We start from the raw sequence: 18047 nt of genomic DNA on the forward strand, positions 1-18047 counted from the left end.
ACACCCCCAAAAAAGAAAAAAAAAGCTAAATAAAACCAAGTTAGATTGGTTCAAATCCTAAATCTGCCACTATGAGAATTTGGGATTAGATTAGATTTTGGGTTTCGATACTCTAATAAACTTTCTTCTTTAACATGGGTAAAATTAATGCATGGCATGAAATACCATAAAGTAACAGCTCAATAAACGTTATGAGTGTCTATGAATATTTATACAACAAATTTAATATAAATGTCAAATAAAATAAAAATGTTCAGGGGGCAGAGTAATAGTACAGCGAGTAGGATGCTTGCTTTGCACATGGCCAACTATGTTCAATCTCTGACACCCCATATAGTCCCTTCAGCCCTGCCAGGAGTGATTCCTGAGCATAAAGCCAGGAACAAACCCTGAGCACTGTGGGGTATGGCCGGACTAACCCCATCTCCAAACACACATACAACATTCAGAATGAAATCAGAATTGTGATTATTTTTGCTAATGATAATTTTCTACAGCAATGGTTCCCAAAAAAGTAACTTAAAAAAACAAAACTATTCTCCCCGTTTGGTGTGGAGGCAGGGGTTTCTCTAGTAATACATTTAGAAAATGGGTTAAAGCTATACAATTTTTTGAGTAGACAATTTTTAAAAAACATGATACATGCCCATAACTCTGTGAGAGGGGCAAGGTAAGTTTTCCAAATTCAATGGGGCACCACATAGGATTAGTGAAATATAGTACTAGTGAAAGGCAGAATCTGTCTGCTAATGCTACCAGAGGCAAAGACTAAAGACTAGAAGTTGACTGGCAAAGAGGAATAGTGTAAGATAAGATTTTGGATTTAAGAGGAATAAAATGACACAAACCTGCAAAAGTTCTCCAAAAGGGAAAGAATGTATACTGTAAGTTGACATTTAAGTAGTTTTATGATAAGACAATAATACCACCTGAAATTTTTATGAGTTGAGAAGTAAAACAAACAAAAAAAATTACCTCTGTATTTTGTTTATGGCGTGTACTCTTGCAGTGATTTGTCATTGCTTTTTCACCTGAGTAGAAGAGGGAACAAATTGGACAGAAGAACCCAGCCTTCGGTACAAGAAAGTCTAAATCTGTAAGATGGGACGAGAAAGAAGAAAAATCAACCATAATTTATGTATTGGGTATAATCAATTTATCTTAACAAAAATACTAAGCACAGTATATAATATACATACAAACAAAACATACTGGTATTTATCAAGCTATCAAGAACAACTTAGCTTAAAATCTGAGATTTACCCTAGGTCTTTATTTTTTAACTAAGATTTTAATATTCAAGAGGCATCTAGGAAGGCAGGGGATTTCTTCTAAATAGCTATTTAGAAGTAGAGAAAGTAGCTCAGCGGTATGTGGTATGTCATATGCCTCACATCTGTAAAGCCCAGGGTTCAATCACTGGTACCACCAAGACAAAGAACAAGCAAATTAGCAATTCAATGAACTGAGGGCAGTAACTTAAATGGCTGGAATACAAGTTTTGCATGTGGAAGTTCCAGGTACAATCCCAGCGTCCCATTGACATTCAGTCCCTTGCAAACAGTGCTGGGAGACTGTCCACAAACACTGTGCGAGAAATAGCCCCCAAGGCTCAACGGCACAGTCATGGCTCCAGAGCCACAGAAACCAATCTCATAATTATCTAGCTCTTGGCAGAAATACCTCCAGGCTTAATAAGTAAAATATCAGAAATCCAAAATCATGTGGCCGCGGCATCATATGGTTCTCATAACTAACTGCAGAAAACAAATTATTTCACAATGCCTTTTCAGCAATTCTGATTGTTGGGTGTAAACTCTAAACAATAATGGTGCATCTTTGGTTGAAATAATGAATGTAATCAAAGTAGATAGAGCGTTAAGTAGAATTCATCTGCCTCACAGGCATTGGGAGGGGGGGTGAGGGGGGTATATTGCGGTTCTTGGTGGTGAAAAATAAGTACTGGTGAAGGGAAATGTGTTTGATCATTGCATGACTGAGTCTTAAAACCTGAAAGCTTTGTAACTTTTCCCAGAGTGATTCAATAAATAAATAAATAAAAGAAAAAGAAATATATAAAATACATAATATGGTTTGGGTGGGGGTGGGGTGGTGGCAGGAGCGATACTGGGAATACTGGTGGTGGAAAATGTACACTGGTGAAAGGATGGGTGTTCAAACATTGTATGACTGAAACCTGATCATGAAAGCTTTGTAACTGTACTTCACGGTGATTCAATAAAAAATAAATTAAAAAAAAAAAAAAGAATCTTGTTTTAAAAAAGGAAGACTCTCCACAGGCAACTGTCTACTGTAGGAACAAACTGGGCATACAAAGTGCCCCTCAGTTCACCTTAGTTGGCTATAAGCCAAGTTTTTCAGCCTGTTCTGTTTAATTGGAATTTATGTTTGGGAAAATATAAAGTTCTTGCCAGAGCAGCCCAAAAATTAATCAAGTAACATATCCTAGACTTGAAAAGTAGAATTCATCCTTGCCAAGTAAAAACTGCCTAAATAGGATCCTAGGTAAGTTTCTTAATAAATGAGACCATGTCTTGCTTCTACAAAGTACTGAGTTTGATCTCTGGCACGCCCCATGTTGCCAAGGATGAATTCTGACACCTCAACAAAGTATTCTACCCTGCAACACTAGCAGCAGCAACAGCAAGGGTAAAAACAGAACTCCACATCTAAAACTTTTCAGAATTACCAATGTGCAAATCCATCTTAAGTTTCAACTTTAAAATAATTTCCACCCTAAAATAATCATCTAAGCTAGATTTTCACTATTAACCACTGAAACAAAAGAACATTATGATACTAAATTTTTACTTCATAAGGATAAAGAATAAAGTCATTTTCATTTTACCTTCAGAGACATCAGATGTCACTGACGTTCCTAAAGAGTCATCTTCAATTTTCCTGCGTTTTCGTTCTGGTTCTGAATCCTTTAATTTAGATTCTTCATCAACTAAAGTTATTAAAAATTTTGAGGAAAAAAGTTATTTAAAACAGACGAATACATTTTTTAAAGGTAGTATCACAATGTTCCTGCTGTTAAAGATAAATCTATGATTCATCACTCTAAGTAAATCTTCCTAGGCTAATCTCATCTGGCTACTTGTCTATAATTCTTTGATATAAGTAATCAATGGATAAACCTGCTAAATGTTAGTAAATGATTGTAAAGGTACAGCACAAATATTTATTCTAGGGGCCAGAGAAAGAGTAAATGGGGAGAGCATTTGCCTTGCATGTGGCTGACCAGGATTCGACCCACAGCATCCTATATGGTCCTCCAAGCACTGTCATGAGTGATACCAAGAGCAGAGCCAGAAATAACCCCTCAGCACTGCCTGGTGTGGCCCCCCTCAAAAACCAACCAAATCTAAAAATTTAGTTTTTATCTCAGCTCGATACACAGGTTAAATCATTACTTTTATTTCTTTCCCAAAAATGGGAAAAGACTGATAAGAAACTGATGTGTACTAGGTTGCAGAGCTAGTGGCAAAGGTTAAAACCAACTTGGGACTTCAAGTTCAGTGCTCTCTATGTGCAAGTGGGTTGCCCCTTACCAAATTTAGGGAGATAGCTATAAAATATTTTTTTATTCTTTTACTACTCCCATTTTACAGTTTACCTTTACCTAAATGATCTACGAATAAAAAGGTTATTTCCCTTTTAATTTGATGTTTAAAACAGCCTGTCTCATCCTAAAATTTATGTCCTCGCCAGATTTACAAACTTTCTAATACATTTGCCATTACCACTAAAAAGGCATCACATACCCTAAAATAATAGTTATATAATTTAAATAGATTTAAACAAAGAGCTTAATCATTTGCTGTTTTGGCTATACCTGCTGGTGCTCAGGTACTTAACTTGGCTCTGTGCTTAGGGATCACTCCTGATGATGCTTGGGAGACCATATGTGGTGCCTGAGATTATATCCAGCAGCTGCAAGGCAAGAACCTTACCAACTACACTATCTCTAGGGCCCAAAGAATTTAAATTTTTTTCAGATGACTTTTCGTAGCCTAAATGCAGTTCTTATTACAAAATATTGCCCACTACTAGAAATAAACGGCTTGATATTCTTCAGTGAGATGAGGCAGTTCTAAATTATCTGAAGGTGATGTATAACAACACTGACGGTCAGTGTGAGCTGTCAGATTAATAGACCATTAACTATGACCTGATATCAAGAAGAAATGTTTAAGAAAAAGACCAAAAAGGAGTAATTTGCCTGACCATAAACAAAAACCTTTGAGGAAGTGGTAAATACTAACAAATAATTAGAGAAACAAAAGAAATAGGGGCCAAGGATCTAGTTTAATAGTCGAGTGCATGCTTCACAAATGAGGCCCTGTATTTGAGCCCCAGCACAAAAATGTAAATAAAATTGAATCCAATTTGCAAACAGGCAGTCTTTTTAATATTAATTTCATGAAGGAAGTCTAGAAAAGCAGACAAAATACACCTAGTTCAACATAGATGAAGAAAGGAAATGAAGAAAGGAAAGAAGTAGTACTGTTTTGTTCTGAAAGAAAGAGTAGGTGCTAGAGTATTCCAAGGCTAAGGGGCATGGTTTTTTAAATTTATTTTTTAAGTCATTTTTTAAAAAAAGTGTTGGCACCGCAATTTAATGATAGGATTTCACACCACCATCCAAGTGTCTAATTCCCTCCACCACTGTCTCAGTGTCCCCGTCCCTTCAATACTACTCTCTCCATTCCCCATCATTGTTAAGTCCAGGATGACATAGCCATTTTATGTATGAGGAGCCAATGTCGGTTTTAAAAAAAAGAGGACAAACAGAATATGGTGACTCTATTTAACTATGGTAAACAGAAACAAATGCAAACTTATGTGGTGAGTAATCACTGTATATCACTGTCACTGTCATCCCGTTGTTCATCGATTTGCTCAACTGGGCGCCAGTAACGTCTCCATTTGTCCCAGCCCTGAGTGGTGAGTAATAGGCTAATTAATGCAGTAGGTCTTAGGAGAAGGGAATAAAGGTATTACACCTGACCAAAAAAAATTTTTTTAAAAAGGAACACTGTGTAGCAGTACTGAAGGCCCCTGAGATCAGATTTAGTGAATTTGTACTGAGTCATAATAGGTGCATTTTCTTAAAGATAAAATTTAAAAAACCAAATGGTTGACTGAACTTCATCCACTAACTTAAACTGTGTTACTCTCCTCCCACTTACTCTTCTTTTATTAATCTTGCTTTACCTTCATTCATTGAGAACGCCTCTTCACCTTCTGCTGGTTCTGCAGTAAGAGCTTTTTTCAGTGGTACCATTTTCTCAATTCTAACTCTCCTGCTTGAAGTTTTAGCTTTAAAAAGAAGTCTAACTTATGGCTGTGGTAACCACATTTAAGTTGCTTCCTACTCTGAATAACAATTTTTTTAAAGGAAGACTCCTAACATTTATTTTCAAAAATATATTTATTTTTTAAATCTTCAGATATTCCACAATACAAATTACCTATAATCTTCAAATGCCAATTGTAAATTTATTTTCTGATCCATACCCTGCACTGCTCAGGACTCCAGGGATCATTCACGGCAGTATTTGAGGGACCGTATGGGATGCCATGGATCCAAATCTTGTTGACTGCGTAAGGGGCAAATACTGCTATACTACCTCTACAATTTTAACACCTATCTTTTACAAACAAAATAACTTTTAAGAAGAAAATTATTTCTAAATACATATTTAGTTTGTGTTTCTGGCATTTTTCATTCTCAGTTCAATCTTCAGAAATTTTGTTAGAAATTATTTTTATCTCCCTCAAGTTCTCTAAGTAAGCTGATCTATATTCTATAATGTTAAAAAATTAGTTAAGAGTAAAATGGTATCATTAAACATCTTTCTGCTAAAGTCAAGTTTTCTCCCTAATACAGATAGACCAATTTCATCCCAATTCTAAGCTGACTATTCTAGTTTGCTTCCTGTATTTTTTTTTCTTTAAAGATATGCATAAGATCAACTCTAACAGAAATTTGTTAATTTGTACGTGTTGATTAGCACAGTGGGTAGGGCGTTTGCTTGGGTTCGATTCCTCCGCCCCCTCTCGGAGAGCCCGACAAGCTACCGAGAGTATCTCGCCCACATGGCAAAGCCTGGCAAGCTACCCATGATGTATTCAATATGTCAAACACAGTAATAACAAGTCTCACATTGGAGACGTTACTGGGCCCGCTCGAGCAAATCGATGAGCAACGGGAGGACAGTGCTACAGTGCAATGCTACCATCCTCCCACCAGCCACAACAATTTGGTAACTTCGTACTAGTAATAGCATATATTTAACTTTTAGTTATTGATTTTTTTTGGTCCATACCCAGTGGTACTCAGGGTTTACTCCTGGCTCTGCACTCAGAGATCACTTCTGGCAGTGCTCAGGAAAACATTATATGGTGCCAGGAATTGAATCCGGGTCAGCCAGCTGTGTGTAAGGCAAGTCCCCTGCCCACTCTACTATCACTCTGGCCCAATATACTTAACATTTTAAATGCCATATGGTCTGCCAAGCCCATCAGGAGTGACCCCAGAGCACAACTGGGTGTGGTCCCAAAACCGAAAGAAAACAAACTGCTAAAAAAAAAACCCTAAGGAACAACCACTTTTAAATATGTACCTGTTAAGTGTCTTTCAATCGTGCTTTTCAGATCTTCTTCCACAATATTCTCATCTTTTGGACCTACTTCAGACAAGGCTTCAAGTTTTGTTTTCTTTGTGTCCATAGCTCTCTTTTTTCTCTCTCTTTTTTCTGCAGAATGATCATTTTTTCGTGCAAATTCTATTTTCAAATCATTAGCTACATCTTCCTCTTCTCCAACCTCATCAACAGTAACAAAATTAAGTTCTTCTTTAAGACTGTTAAAATCCACTAGAGAATCTTCATCCTCTTCAGTTACTTCATCTAAAGTCACTAAATGCAAATCACTGCTGTCATCTTGTATTTCATCTACAGTAACTAAAGTAGAAGGGTCTTCAGGCATCTGAGAAGAAATGAACCCAATGCTATCTCTTCCGGTATTTTCCTCATCTACTTTAGTATTTAAAGTAAAACTCAGATCTGCCGAATCACTTAAAGGTAGCTCTTCTACTTCTCCAATCTCATCCACAGTCACCAAACGCTCCTGTTTGAGAAGATCTTGTTCTTCAGCCACTGACAATACTGTAACATCTTTAGGTTCACTATGGGAAATGCAATCATCTTGATCAATTAACTCATCTAGCGTAAGAAGTGCATTTGAATTTTTTACCATTTCTTCCATATTTATTTCCTCTTCATCAATGACTTCATCGACAGTGACAAGATTCTGTGATAGATGTGCAGCTGCATCCTCCTCTTCCCCTATCTCATCCAATGTTACAAAAGATAATTCTCCCTCAGCAACATGAGAGGCAGAAGTTTTCCCCTTCTTCTTTAAGTTAAGCTCTGGTGTACTTTTGAGGGATTCCTTTCTTTTTGTCTTTTCTGGACTCTGCTTGGTTTGAAAAGGGTTCACATCTTCTACCACCTCATCCACAGTAACACATTCATCCAAATTAAATGAAAATAAGAGCAGTTCCTGTTGGCAATATATATAGGAAAAAAAAAAGTCACAGAACTATCAACTACTGATAATTTGCTTGGCATGTTCTAAATAATCATAGACAGCCACTTCCTACAGACTAAAATCAGGGTTGAAAAGATAGTACAGGAGTTAATGCACTGTCTGCAAGTGGCTGGTGCTGGTTGGATACTCAGCATGATATGATGCCCCAAGTATCACTGGATGCAGACCTGGAGGTCCTGAGCACCACTAGGAAGGCTAAGATAATTCTCAGCACTGTAGGGCCCAAACAGAACAGCATCCTTCAGCACTTCCTTACATTATTGGCCCAGTTGGCTCAGAACTGCTAGATGGTCTTTGAGCCTTCCAAGACATCACTTGGGAGATCTTCTGCCCTCTGTCTCAAAACCCTGAAATTAGTCAAGAATGTGGCACTGGGCATGTCTCACATTTTTGTGGCCCTAGACTGGATCCCTGGTACTACAAAATGAATTAGTTATAACTCACAGCATAGATAATTCATCTTAATAGCTTCAATTAGATTTACAAATATTTCTTCAAAGATATACAAATTTCAATGTTAAAAATGGTATTTCAAACATAGTAGTTATATTGTGACATTGACCTCTTTATATATGCAATATTTAAGGCATGCATATTCTACAAATTTCTGTATTTAAAATTACCACTAAAAGGTAAAGGTAAAGGTAAAGGCCCTCCCGTTGATCGTCGATTTGCTTGAGCGGGCCCAGTAACGTCTCCATTGGAGACTTTGTTGTTACTGTGTCTGGCATATCGAATACTCTCGGTAGCTTGCCGGGCTCTCCGAGAGGGGCGGAGGAATCGAACTCGGGTCGGCCATGTTGGCCGCTTGTAAGGCGAACGCCCTACCCGCTGTGCTATTGTTAAATGTAAGTGCATTAAAAAACTATTAAAAACAAATTCAGCAACCCTCCTAACACACTGAATAATATTCTATATCAATTAGCACATAATGATATTGGGATATACTATATTCCCACTATATATAAAAGTTCCATTATACATACTGGTTAACTATAATACATATATCCTGTAATCTTGAGACAGAAAACCATTAAAAAGCCAATAAAACCACCATAATCTTAATTTTGCTTATATAAAGATACACACATACTTTTCAGTAATAATGTTTCAATAAATAAGAGGCAAATTCATACCCCAGAAAAAGTGTGAGTGTATGCCCATGCGTGAGAGAGACAGAAACTGAGACAAAGAGAGAGACAGAGACAAAGACACTGTAGTGGTGGAAAAAAGGAACAGAATAAATTTGTGTGTCTGTGTGTGTGTGTGCGCGCGCGCACTCTTCCCCCCCAGCCCCCCACTATACTATGGATCCCACACAGGATCAATTCTAAGCAACCTTGGCACTAGGGACTAAGTTCAGGACCTCCTGCTTGCTCTGGTTGCCCCCCACCATTGAGTCGTTTCCTCACTGAAGATCCCTAATTGAGCTGGCTGGACAACCTCAGTGCTTGCTGGTAGCACTGGGTTTTGAACTGCTAGACTCGTACTTGCCAGGCAAGTGCTTGAAGTCACTGAGCCACCTTCTGGCCACCCTGAAAAAAATTTTATGAGCAGTGGAACCCTCAAACAGCAAATAACCAAATATAAAATGTTAAAACATACATTTGACAATAGAATTCAATACAAGAAAAATCAAGTCTTAGAGCTGACTCAATTAGTTTAACCACGTAAATGTGTGCAAGTTCCCATTCTCCTTAGTAGCAAGAAATCCAATCTCAAAATAGAAGGAATTTGGTCAGATACCAATTTCGATGAAATCTAATCTTATTCAGTGCGCACATCCGTTCAGTACGAGATTGGAAGTATTTTCCCACTCTAATACCCTGCTGTCCCTGTTCAATCCTTTACTTTGCAAGAACACAAACTAACTTAATACAAACTAGTCTAGCTCAAGATCAAAAAAACAAGTAGATGAAAAGAAGTTTTCATTACTTGTTTCATAGAGAACTAATTATTATAGGAGAAAATTCAAGTTATAAGGTCAAATGAGCTCTTATTTGAGGAACAGAGAGTTACAGTGTTAATGCAACATTTCTTACCTCATTAAACTTGGAGCTTCGACTAGGGGTGCTTTTAGGATTCTTAGTGTTTTTCCCAGTAAAAGTCTGAAATATTAAATGAGAAATACAGAAACATAGTATTTACACCTGGGGAATGAATACCCTTAAACACACACACACACACACACACACACACTCAAGCAGCAAACATCACCCACATTCAATTATGTAAAAGTTTAACAGGAATACCAAACTAAGTTAACAGTCACAACAGCAGAGCCATCATCATCTCCCTAAGTTGTAGTTAAGTGTAATGTTACTGATCTTTTCCTCCCTAGAGTCAGTTAAGAAGTTGGGTAATTAGTAGTTAATAAATAAAAGCAGTTTTGGTTTAAGGGAAAACAATTTCCTATTAAAAGAGCTAAATCACCTCAGTAGATTTGCTGTACCTTTTTAAAAATGCAAATGTATATTTCTGACCTCATTTATACATTATGTTTCAAACCTATTAATTACAAACTTGAACTTATTCTACATGCCTTCCTTGCATAATTCAATGGGATTAAGAAAGGAAAATAGGAGTTTGAGGGTGGCATGAGGAGACAAAGTATAAAATAAAGATTGCATCTCCACAGCTACAACAGCAGAAGTAATCACTTCAAAGACAGACTGATCATTCTTCCTATCCTCCTCACCTTGTTGCTGCTGTCTTCCCATTTCGTGAAGAGAGGTCTAGCCTCTGTTTCCTGAGATTGTTTTGTTACATCCCTGAAATCCGGTTTAGAATCCTTGCCTTGAAAGGCTGAGATCCTTCCACTGCCTCTGGGAAAAGCGCTCTGAGTGGGTTTAAATTTACTGCTCCAATCAGTCAAGCCTGACCTGGCACTTGTAGGTTTAAGCAGACCCACTTCCTTGGCTGCAAGTTTCTTCTCAGCAATTATTTGATCTCTGAGTACAGATCTCAGGAAACTTTTTTGGTTTTCAGATTTTGAAGCTGTAGCTTTTACCTTTGGAGAAGCAACCATTGTGGCTTTGATACTTGTTTTAGCACTAGATACATTTGGTGCAGGGAACATACTAGTTTTACCAGTTTCATCAGGCTTATTTACTTGACCTACTCCTTTATTTGAGAATGCTTTGTTCACAATGTTTTCTGCAGGCTTTTCTTTCACTGCTGCCATGTTCTTTTCCAACTTCTCTGTAACCACCTTAGAATCAATTTTTTCAGTATTTTCTGTTACGATCTGCAGATCTATTCCGGTTTCCTTTACATTAAATTCATTCTCTTCCTTTTCATCCATGTTACTTTTTCCAGAAATTTCCTTTTTGCTCAATGCCTTCTCATTCTCAGTAGAAATTTCTGGTACTAGTGCCGTAACACAATCAGAAGGTATTACTTCTGAAGCCGTTTTGTATTTGTTTACTTCAGCTACGGCTCCCATCATAGACTGTGTAATGTCAGAGAAAAAATCTTCTGCTTCAGATGGAGATTCTTCTAGAATTCCTTTGATGCTCCTTTCTTCTATAAATGCACTTTCAGATGTTAGTAACTCTGTTCCAGGATAAATAGTTTCTGCCTCTTCTGTATGAAAATCACTGGTAGACACCTGCTGATCTAAAACTGATTCCTCTATGTTTTCAGTGAGTAATTCAATACTGACTGGAGTGGATGCTACAAGAGGAATTTCCACCTTGATCTCTTCCTGAGTTTTAATTTCCAATGTTTCTATCATCAAGTCAGGGTCACACAGTGTTTCAGGTTTTTCCTCACCAGGTTCTTCCTTTAGTGTACAAGTTTCTGTTTGAATGTTGGTAATAGTTTCTTCTTCAACCTCACTAGGTTTAACAGAGGAACTATCAGTTGCTGTCTGAACCTCACTTTCGTCAACTGGAATGTTTCTCAAGTCAGGGCTAAAAATATTTGAAAACAAACGACAAAAGAACACAAAAACACAAACAAAAAAAAATCAAACTATGATGAGAATTCAACCATTAGAAATAAGTCGATTGATGCCAATTGTTGAGACTTCCTTTCGCCTTAGTATAAAAGCACTGGAAATCCAGCAATTAGCTTTAAAATGGTTAAGATGCTTTGACATAAATATGTAACAATATAAAATTTTTAAGGACCACCACTGAAGATTGAAGATTTCTTTATAATTCAAAGCATATAAATAAAATAATGACCACTGATATCCTTTTGCTTATATAAGTTATAACCAATTTTTTTGGTATCAAGTTTGCATTTGATATTGGAAAGCCAAATGTAAATGAAGTATCTCAAATGATTTTTGAGATTTTTCATTCTAATTCCCAATAATGTAACTGAAATAGTATCTGCATAGTTCCACAATTAAACTAATGAATAATACAATTAAAAAATGTTATAAACCTTACCTAAAAAGAACATAAAACAAAACTGGTAGGATGGTAAAGCTATACTCTACAACCATGAGACCTTTTATTTTTAGATGTGAAATAGATTCATTTTTAATTTTCCAAGGATCATGTTTGGAAATAATACTTTTTTCTTTAGTGGTATCTTTTAAATGTCCTGGTGGAAATTTATGGAGATGCAGTGTTATGAGGGCAAACAAATCAATCCACCACATGGTCTCATGAGCATCACCAGGACCCTACAGGCCATCAAACATAGCAGCACTGAAGAGCCTAAATGAAGCAGAATCCTCAGGCCCTTGCACCAAATCTCTGGTCCAGACGGCTGAGAATCACTGATGATGATGGCCCCAGAGTCTCAGTACACTACTTGGGGACCTCTGAGTACTACTTGGGAGCAGCAAAATAAACGAATCTTTATAGTGACAAAATAATACAATTACAATGTTAAAAATATAAGGACAAATGCAAAAATACATGACTAGTTATGGAGTTGATCTTATTTCATCATTTTCTTCCCAAATCCAAAGAGATACTAAAATTCGACTTTCATCTATAAAGAAAGAAATAAGCTTCTTTTTCTATTTAATGTTTGGCTGACAACAGGTTATCTTGAAGATTAACAAATCAATCATAGCTCCCAAATCAATCTTAGCATATCATCAACATAAAGTAGGGACTAATAAATATACTTGCTAAAAGAAAGATGGAAAAAATATGCCAGAAAGGATCATGAAACACCCGTATCTAAGGTAAAAAGTATTCATTCTTTTTCTCCATTTTTCAAAGATCTTCCCTTTGGTATACCAAAGAGAGGTCATTAATACAATATGATGTAAATCTGTATCTTAAATGTAAATATTTTTAAAAGTTTTGCAAAAAGTAAATGTTAACAAGTGAGGGTTTAAATTATTTTAGACATAAACTGAAATTTTCCCTGAAGATACTAAGTTTAAATTTCTAAAGGAAAAAATCTTGCAAGAAATCAGAGAAACACCACTTGAAGCAAGAGAAAGGTTTGAGGAATTTTAACTGAAAGTTAATAATCATAGACCTATCATCAATATAGGTTATATTCATTTATATAAACAACACTGCATGCTGAAAGGATGCAAACAGTTTTATTTGAAAATATTCATTTCCTTTATTTTGAAAAATACCAACAGTTGACTAAGTGTTCCAAATTTTTTTTTAGTTTTTGGGTCACACCCATGAGTGCTCAGGGGTTGGTTACTCCTGGCTCTGCACACAGGAACCACTCTTTTTGGTACTTTGGGAGACCATATAGGATGCTGGAGATCAAAATCTAGGTCAACTGCATGCAAGGCAAGTGCCCTACGTTATACTACCAGTTGTACTATCTCTCTAGTCCCCAAATTCTTAATACTAGTCAAAGCAGAAGTGGGGGAAAAGTACAAATATGGAAAAGGGAAAGAAGTAGAGACATTCAGTTATAGCATTTATATATAGCTCCTCAAAATTAAAAAATGTGTTTTAAATTACAATATTCATTTTTATAAATTAAGATTAAAGTTCCTATATCATTATAGAATTGCACATTTAACAATGTGTTGGCAATATAAACAAATGAGACTACATTAAACTAAGAAGCTTCTGCATCTCAAAAGAAACAGTGACTAAAATACAGAAAGAGCCCACAGAATGGGGAAAAAATATTTACCCAATACCCATCAGATAGGGGCTTAATATCCTAATATCCAGGATATACAAGACACTGGCAGAACTTTACAAGAAAAACCCCCTAACCCCATCAAAAAAACAGGGAGAAGAAATGAACAGAAAGTTCCTCAAAAAATAAACTCAAATGGCCAAAAGGCAAATGAAAAAATGCTCTATCTCGCTAATCATCAGGGATATGCAAATCAAAACAACAATGAGGTACCATCTTACACCACAAAAACTGGCACACATCAGTAAGAACAAGAACAACCAGTGCTGGCAAAGATGTGAGGAGAAAGGGACATTGTTGGTAAGAATGCCAACTGGTTCAGTCCTTTTGGAAAACAATATGAACATTCCTCCAAAAACTAGAAATAGAGCTTCCATAGGACCCAGCAATACCACTCCTGGGAATATATCCTGGAGATGCAAAAAAAAACACAGTAGAAATGACATCTGCACTTGCATGTTTACTGCAGCACTATTCACAATAGTCAGAAAAAACCCGAGTGCCTGAGAACAGATGACTGGTTAAAGAAATTCTTCACATCTACACAATAGAATACTATGCAGCTGTTAGAAGAGATGAAATCATGAAACTTGCATATAAGTGGGTAGACATGGATAGTATCATGCTAGGTGAAATGAGTCAGAAAGACAGACAGACATAGAATGACTGCACACTCATTTGTGGAATATAAAATAACATAATATGAGACTGACACAGAGCCTGGCAAGCCACCCGTGATGTATTCGATATGCCAAACACAGTAACAACAAAGTCTCCAATGGAGACGTTACTGGGCCCACTTGAGACTGACACCCAAGGACAGTAGAAACCAGGGCCAGGAAGACTGCTCCATGTTTGGCAGCCTGCCTCATGAGCTGGGGGAAAAAGTGGCTGGGATAGAGAAGGGATCACTATGTCAATGATGGTTGGAGGGATAGTTCCAGATGGGAGATGCATGCTGCAAGTAGATAAAGGACCAAACGTGATAGCCTCTCAGAATCTGTATTGCAAACCATAATGCCGAAAGTAGAAAGAATATGGGAGACATTGTCTGCCATTGAGGCAGGGGGAGGGGTTGGATGTGAGGGGGTGGGAGGTGAGGATACTGGGGACACTGATGGTAGAAAAAGTGCACTGGTGGAGGGATGGGTGTTCAATCATTGTATGATCAAAATTCAAACATGAAAGCTTTGTAACTATCTCATGGTGCTTCAATAATTAAAAAAGAAAAAAGCCAATGTATTGGCTAAAAATAAAATACTGGAGATTTTTGTTCCCTGCTAAAACAAATCCTTCACCTTTCCATTTTAAAATTAATCAAGTAAAGGAATTCAAATTATCTTTTATGTAAAATGAATCACTACGAAGGTTCCACACTTCAATAATAACAACTTTCTCTGAAAAATGGCCGAATTCCATTTTTAACAGAGTTCAATGACTAAAAATTATTTTATAGCTTTCTGGCTAATACAAAAAAGAGCCACAGTGCTCATAGTTAACCTATAAGTCAACATAAGATGTCAAATCTATCAAATTATTAATGTCAGAGACACATATAAATCTTTCAAATATCAAAGAAACACGATCTGGGAGATGGCACACACAAAAAAGGTTAGAGGAAGGCCATTGGCATAAAGATACCTAATTTCCCACATCCCACAACCCATTCCCATTCCCACATAATATTGAAATCTTTAGAAAAGGTCTAACAATAAAAACTGAGTATGAGAACAAAGGTTGACACCATAGCTTAGACTTTCTGAGAAACTAGACTGAGCCTTAATACTGAAGATTAGTATTTATTTCAGAAAAGTGAGTGGGTACTTTTCAACATGAATAATGAACTGGTAGAATTTTATCCAGCATCCTTAGTAGGGCCCTTAATCACATGATGTTTCCATGGGGATAAAAACTGAACAAGCAAAATTTAGCAATGTATAAATTACTAATTATCCATAAGTTTCTTTAAATATATTTTACATTAATTACAAATAGGATCGTATTGTTAAGCATCCATACGTAATTTGAAATAAAAAACATAAAAGCACCAGTATTTTCTCAAGAGCAGTTTACTCCAAATAAAAAAGTGTAATATTAGGCAACTCCCATGTCTTTTTCTGTAGCATTACAGACATATCAGGGAAGAAAAAAAAAAAACACAAAAATGGAAATTTAAATTAGCGACAGAATCTTTTAAGTGATTTTGTAAGAGGCTATCTGTAAAATTATCTGAGTCAAAATATTACAGAGCTGGGAGAGTGCTCAAAGGGCTGAGGACATTCTTCCCTGCAGGCACAGGTATGACCCCTGGTGCCACATGATCCCCAGAAACAGTCTGAGTGGTCCCTAGCAATGCACTGGATGTAATTCCAAAATTTAAAAAATAACAAAAAAATATTAAGAGGAATAAAATGACCTAAGTACAGATAACACTATTTGTAAAGACCCTTAAAAAAAATTCTGCAAAATGAAACATAATTAACTATTTTGAAGAGTCTATTTACCTACCAGCCCAAATTAATGTGATCAAATTATGTATTTGTCTACCTTACTACAAGAAACATTATTATTCTCTATATAATGTGCACTAATAAAATGTACATTATATTTATATCAATAATGCATAGTAATTAACTGCATATTGTGTAAGACGTACAATGTATATTATAGCACTGAGTGGGCTTTATACACAATAATATCAAACAACGGTGCTGTATTTTTAGTCATTTTACTATCCAATAATGCATAGTATTTAAATGCATATTGTGCAAAATGTACAATGTAAATTATAGAACTGAGTGGGCTTTATACACAATATCAAACAATGGTGATGGTATTTTCAGTCATGTTACTATAAAGGGCATGAGAATATATAGCTTAATAAATTCTGTGCTATCAAGTATCAACAACCTATTGAACTACCAATATATTTCAATGTATTCATAATCACCTTTATCACTTAAAGATCACTTTAAGAAAGGAATATATAAGACATACTATTTTTTAGGCTTTACAAAATTAAATAATGAAATAAAAACACATTAAATATTTACATACCAACTTAAAAATTTTTACCACAGGTATTCTGAGGTAAAATAATAAGGGTAAATAAGGGTAAAGTACTTCGCATAAAGGTAGTAAAAAAACTATAAATCAGTGATTTACCATCAAAAGTAGTAAGGAGGGATTGGAGATAGTACAGTATTCAGGGTGTTTGCCTTGCATGCAGCCAGCCCAGGTTCTATCCTGGCTACCGTAAGAAGTCCCCTCAGTACCACCAGGAGTAATCCCTGGGTACAGAGCCAGTACTAAGCCCTGAACACAGCTGGTTTGGCCCCAAAATAACAAAAAAGGTTTTTTTTAAAGAGTAATAAAAGTGAGTTCTTAATTGGTTGAACAATGATGGTTATGGTATTCACTAAAAGAAAGTTACAGTATACTATCTAGGTAAAAAAACAAGGTGACTGGGTTTGTGTACACTGAAGAACAAATTTTGTGTACACTGAAGAACAAATTTTTATAGACTTTGAAAACACAAAGTGCCACACATAGTAAAACTGTTTTTGCAAAACCCCCTTCTACCCCAATTGTTTTTCTGAAAGTTTAAAAATATGTAACAAATACACTTTGACTTTAGGTCAAAAAACTAAAAACAAACAAAAAACACCTACAAACATCTAAAAACATGAACAATAAATTTTTGCTACAGAAATAAACCAAATATTAACTATATACTATATGAAACATTAGCAATATTTAAACAACATACCTTTCTTTTCCTGATCCTGTGTACTTCTCTGCTTGAGCCTGTAACATAATTCCACAGTTTATTAGAAGCTATTCTACTGGGCTTTAAATATTTAACCCATCAATGAAATGCTTTCATTTCTTAAAATGAAAGCCAAAAAAAAGAGGATAATCTTAGAAATAAATCAAAAAAGCTACTGACATTGTCCATAAAAATGATCAAGACTTAGATTTAGATTTTTTTAAATTAGTAGGTAAAAAAAAACTCTTTCAGGTTATACAGGGTAACAAGCAACCAATGAGAAAAATAAGTTTCATAAAAACTTTCACCTTTAAAAATCCTGAAAATATTACCTTTTCCTTAAAATATAAACAACTATAAACAACTAGGTCCCAGGATGTGGATCAAATGCTAGTGCAAATGTCCTGCATGTGTGAAGTTCTGGGTTCAACCCGTGATACAACACAGTGCCCTACCATCCCTTGACATTCTCTTCTCCGCCCTCTGCCCTCCAATTAAAAACTCTCTAGGTCCATTTTTCATTTGAGGGTCACCTGCATGTATAATT

General features: G+C 36.0%; 1 protein-coding gene across 3 annotated transcripts in view; it reads right to left on the bottom strand.

Moving 5' to 3' along the window:
* ZNF638 (zinc finger protein 638) overlaps window positions 1-18047 on the bottom strand; it is a 76899-nt gene that overhangs the window by 1280 nt on the left and 57572 nt on the right. For 2 of the 3 annotated variants that reach the window (XM_056122858.1, XM_056122847.1), the window contains exons 22-27: window positions 17501-17538; window positions 10340-11555; window positions 9684-9749; window positions 6654-7593; window positions 2870-2971; window positions 976-1094 (exon numbers count right to left, since the gene is read on the bottom strand). In XM_056122858.1, the coding sequence (XP_055978833.1) occupies window positions 976-1094; window positions 2870-2971; window positions 6654-7593; window positions 9684-9749; window positions 10340-11555; window positions 17501-17538 (2481 nt within the window). The remainder of the gene's footprint in view (window positions 1-975; window positions 1095-2869; window positions 2972-6653; window positions 7594-9683; window positions 9750-10339; window positions 11556-17500; window positions 17539-18047) is intronic. The other variant, XM_056122853.1, reaches the window with a different exon arrangement.

Source organism: Sorex fumeus, unplaced genomic scaffold (assembly GCF_029834395.1).
Source record: "Sorex fumeus unplaced genomic scaffold, SorFum_2.1 ptg000006l, whole genome shotgun sequence".
In the NCBI taxonomy this organism is placed as follows: Eukaryota; Metazoa; Chordata; class Mammalia; order Eulipotyphla; family Soricidae; genus Sorex; species Sorex fumeus.